General features: G+C 39.0%; 1 protein-coding gene across 1 annotated transcript in view; it reads right to left on the bottom strand.

The window, feature by feature from the left end:
* WDR43 (WD repeat domain 43) overlaps positions 1–4,792 on the bottom strand; it is a 35,274-nt gene extending 30,482 nt beyond the window's left edge. The window contains exon 1 of the mRNA XM_023536959.1: positions 3,929–4,792. Coding sequence (XP_023392727.1) covers positions 3,929–4,738 — 810 coding nt within the window. The 5' untranslated portion in view covers positions 4,739–4,792. The remainder of the gene's footprint in view (positions 1–3,928) is intronic.
* Positions 4,793–12,788: the final 7,996 nt, after the last annotated feature.

The raw sequence follows: 12,788 nt of genomic DNA, 5'->3' as shown, positions 1-12,788 counted from the left end.
AAAAAAAACTTCCCATTCAGTAGGATGAGCATGTCCAAACAGGTGATACATCAACCGAACCTGAAGTTTATATAACCAATGTACCTTTTAGTGAACTCTAATATTTTAACTATTACCCCATTATTAAATATTTGTGAAACCAAGAGTTCAGTACTACTGATTACAGATTATGATGGACCTTGATTGGCATTTTGAATATGAACCTGTTATTTCTGTGATAAAAACTTCAATGGTTCCCCCAAAGAGTAAATCAACATATAACAACTCTCTGGCATTCAAAAGCATCCACAATTTGCTTCAACTCACCTTTTCCTTTTCCAGCCTTATTTCCAATCCCATCCTTACATTACACTTCCTAATCACAACACGCTTTCCCGTTTTGCCTTTGCGTTTCCCTGCACTTGGGAGGGGTGGGCCTCTTCCTAACTAAACTCAATTTTCACTTGGTTAAAAATCTATTCATGCTTCAAGATTGCCTCAAATATCATTTCTCCACAAAATCTCTTCTTACTCTTAAAGCACAACTCATGCTCTGCTTTGCACTACAGTCACAGTATATCTAAATTGTCTTTCTTTTTTGTTTTAGTCACACCATCTTGTTTCCTCTAATATGCCTAGTGCTATATCATGTGCACATTAATTGTACATGTAACCATATAAAGTACTGGAACAGGTAGGCTAAAAATTTTAGTTCATATATTTGTGATTAGAAAATCTGAGTTCCTGAAGATACCAGGAATGAAGACTAAGAGGATGAGACTTTTTATTTAGACTAGTCTTTCCCAATATGAAAGTGTGACTGAGCTAAGCAATACCAGTCTGAAGAAAGCTTATCAGCATTTGATCCAAAAGGCAATAAGAAGGCTGAGTGAGTCCTGAATGGCACATGTGCATGATTTATAAAAGCAAAGTGTAGTACAAATGCGAAGAGACAGAGAAAACCATACATCCAAATAATGAGAAGTCCGAATTTGACCAACTAAGCAATGACTTTTTACACTGAGATTCCAGAGTAAGAAAACAGTTTACATGGAGAGCCAGTATACACACTAATAAGAACATATATATACATAACTGAAACAAGTTTCACCAAAAAACTTATCTTTTGCTATGCAAAATAGACTCTGATATTGTCTATTCATTTTTTAAAGCCGTCACAATCCACTAAATCTATTTCACAATCCACTAATGGATCAAAACCTATTTTTGAAAAACAGTGACCTCTAGACATTAAAAATTATGCCAAAGTTTGAAGTTTCATTCTACAATTAGTCTTCTATGCCATTTCTTGGCAAATGTTTCATGGATTCACAGTAAACAAAATGCATGTATTTTATATATAATTACATACAGTATTTACATTAAAAAAATTAAATTCTAATACGCAGGAACTTCTATATCTGCCAACAGGATCTAATCTGCAAACTTTATCTTCTTTTGAAGTTTAAATACTGGAAAGACCTAAGACAGCACTGTACAGGGACACAACTAAATTGTGCTACATTTCTAAGGGATGGGAGTGAAGATACTCAGCTCAGATTTTTCCTAGAAACATCCTAAGTGCTACGGTGCTTGCCCTGTCCAATGTCTGAAATTCCATGTGCTTCATTTAACAAGCACTGAACTGTGTGGGTGTGCTTTGCAGTGACAGCAAAGCAGTATAAACACATTTACTTTGGTAGCCAATAGTGAGAAGGTCTGTTTCTCCAGGGCTCTCTGGCAATTAGAGAAGGAAAAGGAGCAAAATTTGAGAGATTTAAGGGAGGTCTGAAATGGCAAGTTCCGTTCCTAAGTGGCTCAAGCCACTTAAATGTGGCTTTGGCTGAACATACAGCATCTCAGGTTCAGTTTACACACAAACCTGAGGAGCTCAAAAAATAGCATCCATCTACAGTCCATCAATCTGTCTCCTTGTACACTTTGTCATCATTAGAGGTCCTTTTCCCCCAGGCTCCATCAACCAAATGGAAAGCTCATCTATGTAATATCTATGAAAACCTCTAAAAACTATTTTGTCATAAACCTAAAGTATTATAATCATCATGTGACCAAAAACAAGAAGTAGCAACCTAACTTTTCTAAGCATTTATGGACTACTACTTTAACTCCTGTTATCTAAGAAAAAGAACACCAACTCATTTTGCTCCATTGATAATGTCACCAAACTTTGTCCCAGGGTGGCAAACTGCCAATTACTGAACCAGATGCAAGATACTCTTACATAATGATTTATATTGAGGAATGTAGCAGTAAATGATAAAATGAGCCCATGTGGAATACTCACTGATTCATTCAATAATAATAACTAACATTTACTGAGCATTCACTACATGTCAGGCCATACTACGACGGTCATATAAACTGCCTCCTTTAATCCTCTAAGGACCCTGAAAGATGGGTGGCATCATCTCCATTCCAAATTTGAGTACCAAAGATCATAACAAGATGCCAGAACATGTGCTTCAGAATAACCCTTTTCATGCCTCATACTTTCAGCCTCACAGATGTAAAATAAATGAATTTAAGATGAGAACATGTTAAAATTTAAGTGGCAAAGATCCTAACCCAGGGACCCAGGAACAGAGGTGGAAGCAGTTGCCACAAATCACTCTTCATTTTCTGTCTTTAAAAATCACATGACCTTTTCGGTTTACACCATAGTATGTATGCAAGTTTTAATACAAGAAAACTGCTTCTCCCACTAATTTTCAAGCAAAACTGATGCTCTAAAAAGATACATCACCAAGATGATGAGTTCTGGATGTTTCTACATTCCTCCCAGCTCTCAATTCTGCAATTCAAGGTCTAAGGTTTCAGTGTAAAGTAATGAAACTCTGAACCAGGAATCAGAGTATCACAATTACTTTATCAGTTATTAAAGCTTTGTTAAAGTCATTTAAACTTTCCTAGTTCTGATCCTCAGTTTTTAAAAATGTAATAATTTCAGGGCATTTCACTGAGTTGTGTGGCTAAAATGAGAGCATTCAAGTAAAAGGATACAGAAACCTGTAATAATATATTTTTTTAATGTAGCCCTACTCTCATTTTTCAATGAGGCTCCCCCAATTAAAGTAACTTGCTCAAAGTGACAAAAGCAAGTTGGAGTTGAGTCCTGGTTATGAAACAAAGTCCAGATATTTTTCTATTGTATTAGAGTGTTACATATGATCCTAAACGATGACTTTTAACGAAAAATTTAAGCCTAGGCAAAAGTTTTATTCCTGAGGCATACAATGTGATTGTAGGTCAAGAGAAAAGCAAAGTGGGCAAAAAAAATTTGCCAGGCTAATATCAACAATTTGTTGCAGATAATTGAGAACTGAGCTCTCGATACCTGAGTTCTAGTCCAGGTCTCATTTTCAAATTTTTGTAAGTTGCTTAATTTTTTAGAGCCTCAGTTTCTTCTTCCCAAACATGACAAAAATTTGGTCTTTATCTTGCAAGGCTAACCCTGCAAATACAAGATACTAGTAAAACTTGTACCACTTAAGCACCGAGAATTATTTCAAATGCTTTATGCATTCATTATTAAACGTTAACCTTCACGACCACTTTATGAGGTGGGCACTACTATCCCATTTTACAAATGGGGAACTAGAGGTAAAATTACTATTTAGAAGCTAAGCCTCGATTCAAACGTAGGCAGTATAGCTTAATGCAGTTCCCACGTGTGTGTAAGTTAGAGATGTATGAGCAACTCAACAGTAAACGTTATCTTACCTGAAATGAACCCCTAACAGTGAAAAATGCCTTCCCAAACTCGGCAGTGCCCCATCTAAAGACAAACTTCACCTAGACTCATTTATTAAGTTAAACCACTACTTCACTTTACCACCATACCCTAACGCAGACTTCAGACTTGGGTGGGAAAAGGATGTATAAAGAGGAGTCGAGGCAGATGTTTAAAAAAACAAAAAGTTCAAAAGGCTGAGAATGGAAATGAGCCTGGGAAATTCGAGAATTTATAGAGTCCCACGTCCTGGACGTGGAAGACAACACGTGGTGAGCCTGCACCCAAGAGTGGGGGGTGGGGGTGTCCGGAAGCAAGGGAGCAAGACTTGTTGATCCCAATCACCCAGGGCAAAGCCGGTGAGGGGTTAAGGGGTAGAAGAGTAGTGTAGCCCCAAAGTGGGGTTCTGTCAAAAGCCACGGTTCTGAAGAGCGCATGAGCAAAGCCCAGCAGAAGGTAGCTGTCCCTGGGGGACCCGGGCCTCGGCGAACATGGCGGCACCAGCAAAAGCGGGGCGCCGAGCAAACACCACATAGAGCCCGCTGATACGACTCCGGTCCACCACCAGTCTGTTTGGCCCGAGCCCGCTCTCGCTGCCCTGTGGACAGGCCGCGCACGAGGCTGGCAGCATGGGCCCACTACGCGCCGCCGCCGCACTCCGTGCCTCCTCGCCCCGGGCCTCCGAGGGCCACGCGCGAGGTCGGGCCACGCGCCGTCGGGTCTGGGGGACGCCGAGGCCAAGCCTGGGCGGATACCCGCCCCTTGCCGTCCCTCTCGCTTTACCTTGGCCTGCAGCCGAGCTGGCGCCCAGGCCAGGCAGGTGCAGGTACCGCTGAGGTGTGCTGAAGGCACATATTCTTGGTGCAGCCGGTTGTTTGCTGTCTCCCACACTCGCAGGTGACCGTCGGCAGACGCCAAAGCGAAGTAGGCCTGGCTCTGCGGGGAGAAGGCGCAGGGAACCCCCGCGGGAGACAGGGGGTCGGCAACTACGCCGCCGCCTGCCGCCATTGCTGCTCTGGCTCCGCGGCAGCCACGTGTTCGCCTGTGCGCAGGCGCACCGGCGCGGGGCGGGGCCTAGAGGGAGGAAGTGGGGCGGAGGGAGCGCAGATTGCCGAAGGAGTGGCTCTTCACGACGCAAGACTGCGTTGGGCGGGTCCACCCTGTGGACGGTAGCCTGCTGGGCCCAAAGTTAACTTGTACTGGTGGGAGAGAGGGCATATGGGGTAACTTGATTGTACACTGCGGGGCAGGGTCCATTCCTTTAAAAAAGGAAGAAGGAAAAGGTTTGAGTTTGCTTTCTTTTTAATGGCATGATTGGACAAATGTTAAAAAGAAATTTTTACTTATAACTGCATGATTGTAACAACTGTTTCCATTTTTGCCTATGCACCTCCAGTCTATATCGCGTACACACATAACAATTTATTCAGGTATGATGATGTAAAAGTAATGTTGGGAGCAGCGATTTCCTATTATCCATGTTACTACATGAAATAGACAAATTTTATTGTCTCCATAATATTTCGCCAAATCTCTGCATTCTGATTCAAGAAATGTCAGGTACCGTTCATCCCACACAGAACTTATTGCCTAGAAGGAAAGATGAAATAAACACTACCTTCAAGGCTATGCGGAGACTCTGAAGCTTTTACAGCTAGGAAGTGCCAAGGTAAGATTTGCATTTAGGTTATTTGGGATGACATAAACTGATCTACATTTTTGAAAGGCCTCCTGGAATCTGGATGGAGACTATAGAGAGGCAAGAATGAAAGCAGATGGACAAGATAGAAGGACAATGATGGGTCAGATTTTCATGAAAGCAGAAAAAGTGAGAAGATACAATCTGAAGTTATAGGCAACAGGACTTGCTAAATGGATTGATTGTGAGAAAAAGATATGCGTGAAGGATGACTAAGGCCTGGGCAAATAAGTGAATGGTGATACCATTAGCTGAATTGGGAAAACAGTTTTGGGTGGAGTGGAAATCAAGAGTTCTGTTTTGGACAGTTAAGTACGATGTGCCTATCAGACATCCAAACAGAGTTATCTGTAGAAAGTTGGATATACGGGAAGATCACAGTTAGAGATGTAAATTTGGATGCACTAGCATACAGGTGTTATTTCAAACTGCGGGACTGGTCAAATCATATTGGGTATAAGTATAGTCAGAGAAGAAAACAGCTCCAAACTGTGCCAGCCCTTAGAGGTCAGGAAGAGGCAGAGGATCTGGCAAAGGAGATTAAGAAGGGGTAATGGTGAGGCAGAATGAAAGCCCAGGAGGATAAGATGCCCTGGAAACAAATTTTTATAAGGATTTTAGAAGCAAGAATGATCAAAGCCATGTCAAATGCTTTAAGATGAAGAATGAAAATTGACCAGTGGACTGGGCAAGATCAAGTTCATTAGTAACTTTTTAAAAGTATTTTTAATAGGAGGGAAAAACTTGTAAATAGAGGAGAAAAGGGGAAATGAGAGGTGCAGAATCGTCATTTCAAAGATTTTTGTTATAAAAGAGCATTCATGAGTCTGTATGAAGAAAGGTCTGAGCCAGAGTAATAGATTTGTTAGTCAAATATGTAAACAAAAATGAAAGCTTGTTGTGTACTTACTATATGGCAGATACTGTTCTAAGTGCTTCATGTATGAATTCACTTAGTCTTCCCAATAGCTCTAGGATGTAGAAACGATCGCTATCTCCATTTTTTTCTCCTAAGAACACTGAGTTAAAGAACTGGGCAGTAAATGAGGAGTTGGATTTACAACCTAAGTCATCTTTGGGCACAGGAGACCTGATCCAATGAGATTATGTAGGGTTTACATAGATGACCCTCCTATACCCAAACATATCATTTCTGGATGCCCCGCCCCCCCCTTCAGTGATCTTGGCCTCTTCCTTATACCAGCCACTCACTCCCATGGCATGTTCCATACCTTATCATTGCAATAACTGTCCCACCTCCATAATCTTAATTTCCGCATACCACTCTCTGCCCACCAACTCCTTTCCACCTTGCTCTCTCTAGCTTCCCGGGCTCCAGCCAATCCATCTACCACACTGGACCATCAGTTCACTGATCCTACAATCTTTTCACCAGCCCTCACCCCTTCCTAATGGCTGCTCTTCTAATTTATCTTAAACTCTCATTAACCCTCAACTCCCTAACCTCTTTCCCACATCATAGTCTTTCCTTGGTAAAACTGCAAGCCTGGTAAAATTTAATTCTTCACCCAAAAGTGGCTAAAAGTGACTAGAGAAAAGCCATAGTCCCTCTATTATGACTCTTATCCACTTTAAATTCATGATCACAAACTTCACATGGGAAGTCAACACTGCCAGGTTATTATCAATTGTTCCCTAGTCCATTTACTCTTCCACTCTCTTAAACATGAATTCATATATTCTATTACCTTGAATCTCCTCCTTCATCTTCTCAGTGGATAACTGCTTCCTATTTCTTGAGAAAATAGAAGCAATTACAGAGAACTTCCACAAGCTCCCAGTATCACAGACTACCTACCGCTGCTCCATTTCTCTTGGTACTACAGATGAATCATCTATGCTCCCGGCAAAGGCCACCCTTCACATAAGTTCTAGATCCCACCCTCTCTTGCCCATTCAGGGGTATTATTCCACAAAGTCTCTCTCTCTACCAGCATCAGTTTTTTACTTCTCAGCTTAATCTTTCTCATCAACATACTGTTATTTCTCCCTTCTTAAAAAATAAATTCTCTTGACAATACTTTCCCTCCAGTTACCGTCCCAATCTTTTCTTTCCTTTAAAACAAAATTCAAAAAAAAAAAAGTAATCTAATTTTCTCAATTTCTCTCCTCCAGTGGAACTTTCATGCCCACCCACCACTATACCGAAACTCTTATCGAGGCCACTAGTAACCTCCACACAGCTATATATGTGTCCATCCTAAATCCTCATCTTGTCATTAGCATGCTTATCTTCCACGATATCACACCCTCCTGGCTTCCTCTCACTTCTGTGGCTGCTCTTCTCAGTATTCTCTCCTGGATCTGCCTCATCTCCTCTAACTTCTGGGTGCCTTGGGGGCAATTATTTACCTGGGCATATGACTTTCCAGAATAAAAACAACATTTTTCAATCTTCTTTGCAACAGTTTGAGGCCATATAACTATGGGCCAGTACAAAAAAAATAATCCTTAAAATGAGAGGGTGTGTGTATGTGTTGTGTGCATGGGAAGAGACAGAAAGGGAGTAGGAGAGAATGAAAAAGCAAAGGGTAAATGTGTAAACAGTTGGTGAATATGAGTAATGGGTATAGGAGACCCGTGTGCAAGTTCTGAAATTATATCAACATAAGAGTTACCAAAAAAAGCCTCCCTTGATCCCCAACTTCAAACAGTGCCCATCTAGACAATCCAAGTCTAAGTTACTGCCATAATGATTTCTATCATTTCATTTAAAATAATAAAATAATTAAACAATCTGTTACAGAGTCAGTTATTCCAGAGGCATACCTAGAGTAGATTAAAAAAAAAAACAAAAACAAAAACAAAAGAAACCCCCATATGATGAAATTATTTTTAGTAACATGAAATGAAACAAATAATAATGGCCATAAAAGAAACACACTGATATTTCTTTTATTAAACTTTACACATATAATCCTGCCAGTTAAAAAAGATAAATTATGTGATAAATATAGTACAAAAGGAAGTTATGGATTTATATCTTTAATTACATTAAACATTTTTAAAAAGGGGGAGCTTATATCATATATTGGGTCTGTCAAAGTATTGAAGAATAGCATTAGCTTTGTTTTTCTAGCCTTTAACTTCTGCACATTTATCAATAACTTCAGCAAAATTGACCTTCACATATTTGTTTTCAATAGTCAGTGCTGCTAGATTTGTCAATTCATATTTACTCACAGTTGCTAGACAACGCTACAGTAATTTTAATTTTAAAGTTTGTTACATGAGAATACCACCACCATTTAAAAGATTGTAAATATCCTTTTTTACAAGTTTTAAGAATACCACACATGAATTAAATGGGTATTGTCTAAATTACCTAGCATGTTCTTGTGTGAGAAAATGCTAATTGCTTCCAAATCCATTTCTCCCTTCTTCAATATTAATAGAATTTCAGTTTTGCTCAGCTTATGTTCAGCTGTAATAAAAACTAATTTCTCAGCTTCCCTTGAATGTAGATCTGGCCATGTGATTAAGCCCTGGTCAATGAAATGTAAGCAGAAGTGATATATGCATTTTTAGAGAAGTATTTTTAAGGAAAGAGGCCATGACCTTCTTCCCTGTTCCTCCTTTTTACTAACTAGAATTGGGATGTAATGGCTGGAACTTGAGCAGCCATATGGAACTCTAAGATAAACTTTGGAATGGAGACCACACCCAGGAGTAGCTGACACTTCCAGGAGTCATCTTAGCCCTGAATTTCCTACTTTCACTTACAGACAAACTGTATTTTAACTAATATACAACCTCACCAAATTGTTTGGATTTATAGAACACAAACAAGAGTCATTTAATTAAGCAGGATTTCTTATAGTATGAAAGCTCACAACAGTGACACTTGTACACAGACTTGCTAAGGTTTCACTCTGTTTATGCTCATTCATAATATACAATACAAAGATTCCATGTAAGGGAAAGATTAGAGTATGACTACAATTTTACAAAAACTAAAAATCAATGTATAGTAAAAAGATTAGAACAGTGTTTGTCTTGGTTGTTCAGGGGAGTCTTCTGGAGGTGAGATTTGTCTGGCTAGGACCCTATTATGCAAAGTAAATAAATTAATGAATGAGGAATGTATAGATGTATAGATAAGTCCAAAGATTTAAGTTTTAAAAAGGTTTTAAGTTTAGCGGAATTTGATTATGTGTATTCATAAAAAACAGAGAACATAAACACAAAACTTAAATGTTTCACAATTAACTTTAAAATCAGAGGAATGGTTATTGAGTTCTGCAGGTTGAGTTGGTGGCACCTGACAAAGAGATGGAGGACAGAAAGGAAGGGCCCAGTGTGGCTGTTCTCAAAGGACCAGACTAGCACTGAACCTTGAGCAGCAGCAGGGTGGTGGGGATGGAGGTGAGAGTCAGTCCATTCTCCAAAAGAAAGGCTCTGAGGAGGAAGAAAGAAGACCTAGGATCTTCTCCAGGAGGACTGACCAATTCTTGACATTCTAAAATGATGGCTCAGAATGCCCTAGCAAACCGATTCCGGATCATCCTGCATAATATCCTCTAATTTAGGAACAACGACAAAAAAAGGTTTTTTGAGTAGTGAGTGGTGTTGGATGATAAGTAAGAAGATCCTCTAATTCTAAATATCATGCAGTTTTTCTTTAAAACCTGTACACATATTTGAGAAATTTTTAAAATTCAACTTCTAGTAACACAACAGTAAATTCTAGAGAAGTTCTACAAGATCCAGATTCAAGTTCAGCAGCAACTGGGGGAGAAGATGAAAAAACAAGAGAAAAGCAGTTATAGTCTCAGACTTAGATACTTTTATATGTCACTGAAAGTCAGTAAAAACTCATCTGTGAACTTCAACAGTTCTAATAAAAGCTAAATACATGTACAGATACAAAACAAAATATACAACTATTAAATATACTCAGACCATATTTACATGTTGAATTATCTAGTATAGGGACCCAGGTATCAGGGCTGCTATTTTTATCATTTCCTACTTTCTTCATTCTTCTATTTCAACAAATATTTACTGAGGGCATATTGTGCCCCAATCACAAACATTGGAATTATAAAAATAAACCAGAGTCCTCTCAACAATCTTATCCTTTCACTTGGGAAACAATAAACAGCAACTTCCATACAGTATGACATGTCATGATAGATCTAAAGACAGTACACACCAGAGCACAGAGGACAGGCACTTCTCCCTGTCTTTCGGAGTTGTTATACGCCACCATTCTGATGGTATGTGAGGTTGATACCTGAAGGAAAGTTATACAAAATAAAGGGGAAAAGCATGTGCATAGAGCTTGAGAACATTTTTGGAACTAGAACTAATTGTCTAGTTTGATTGGAGATTTTTAAATATCGGTCATCAGTCATAGTATTCCTTGACAGCTATTCAGACTTTAAAGTAATTGCTTGACTAAATGCCACTAGATGACAGTGTCTTTTTGGTTTTATAACATAAAAATGCTAAGTTGATGATGCCTTATATTTTCAGAGAATAGTTTCAGAGTGCAGGTTAACAGTTTCATAGAGAACACAGAAAAAAAGTATGGCCAGAAATAGAAAGACACACATAGCGCTGTATTTTTCAGAGTTTAAATGCTCTGAAAGATCATGAACATGTTTCACAATGTATTAATGTATTTCAATAGGACAAAATACTTATAACTTTGTGTCTGTTATTCAAACAATAGAAGGAAAACCATGCCATTCACTGTTCACGGTTTATCTCAGAAAGCAAACACATGTAAATATTTCCCATATTTTTATCTATATACCTTTTTCTTTTCAACTCCTTCTGAAATAACAGCCAAATATCATTTAATAGTATTTGAGACAATAAAGTAGGAATAATAAATTTTAAAACGATTGAAAGGCTTAGGATCTAGAAGTTTCCAACTCAGACCCATATTTGGCAATGATAATAAAAAGACTGGTCATAAGAACTTTTCTTAAAAAACAAATCAAAACCAAAAGTGAAACATGCAGATGGGGTCAGGGAGAGCAGTTTCTTTATTCATGTTTAGGATTAAAAGTGAAAAATCCTGACGATGGAGTTTATTGGAGGCTGATGTATTAGAAGGCATAGATTAAAGAAGTATTCATTTAAGCCTTCAAAAATGTTAAGACTTATTTTATCCAATTTTAACTGAATTCACAGCCTTTTGAACATATTTTGATTTTAATTCAATTATACTGTTGACTGGTCTTTGAGAAGGGGTATTACAGTACAAAGAGCATGGACTGATGAACCAGACTGACCTAGATGAGAAACCCTGTCATGCCACTTGTCAGCTATGGGATACTGCCCAAAGCATTGAATCTCCCTGGGTCAGTTTTCTTATGTATAAAATGGGAACACTTATTTCTAACACTTACTGCCAACTGAATTAATATTAAGCAAACAGGTCAGTGATATGTGTTTTGTTTTCAGGAGTAAATTATTTTTAACTTTTTGGAAGGTGCCAAAACTTGGGAATAAATGATTTTTAAAGAGGTCCAATAAAAAACAATCAGAAAATAGTTAATCCTCTTTTTCAAGGGGGTGCTTAAATAATAAAAATTTCTCACAGTTCCAGAAGCTAGAAGTCCAACATTAAGGTGTGCGCAGGTCTGGCTTCTTCTGAGGCCTCTCTCCTTGGGCTTGTAGATGGTGGTCTTCCACCTGTGCCAAATCTCCTCTTTTTATAAGGACACCAGTCATATTGGATTAACACCCATTCTAATTACCTCATTTTAACTTGATTACCTCTTGAAAGATCTTATCTTCACATACTGTCACATTCCGAGGTACAGAGGATTAGACTTCAACGCATGAATTTTGCAGGGATGAATTAGCCTGTAACATCCCTCTACCCTGCCACCACTGTTTTAGCAATGGCCTTTTACCCTTTTAAAATGCTTCTAGTTGCGGGGAAGGTAAAATACTTAACTGTTATTTTTAAAATCTGTTAAATAAGCACACGGTGAGTACTGCCACTATAATTTCTGGACCCAGGGTAGGAATGTAGGTGGTCAGAGCCCAGTAAAAAGGGACTTGGAAGGGCAGAGGCGGGAGAAGAACTTCGCGGTTAGCTGGGAAAGAAGAGCGGATAAGCGGGTAAACGGGTGGCCGCCCAAACTCCGTCTGTCAAACGCAGCTTGGGATCAGTTTTACTTATACATTTTGCTGGTGACTTAGAGATGTTCATTTTCCTGTTTACTAGAGCCATTCCTGGTATAGGACTTCAGTTTACGCAGAGATTTAACAGGTTTTGACTGTCTTAATCCTCCTGCCCCCGGGCGAGGCTGGTGGAGATTTGTCAACGGTCAATTGTTAAGTCTACTCACATTCCAAAGAAAATGGGCACCCCAC

This window comes from Pteropus vampyrus, unplaced genomic scaffold (genome assembly GCF_000151845.1).
Source record: "Pteropus vampyrus isolate Shadow unplaced genomic scaffold, Pvam_2.0 Scaffold173, whole genome shotgun sequence".
Classification (NCBI taxonomy): Eukaryota; Metazoa; Chordata; class Mammalia; order Chiroptera; family Pteropodidae; genus Pteropus; species Pteropus vampyrus.
The sequence above is the reverse complement of the archived record's forward strand: the minus strand, read 5'-3'. Positions and strand labels throughout refer to the sequence as shown.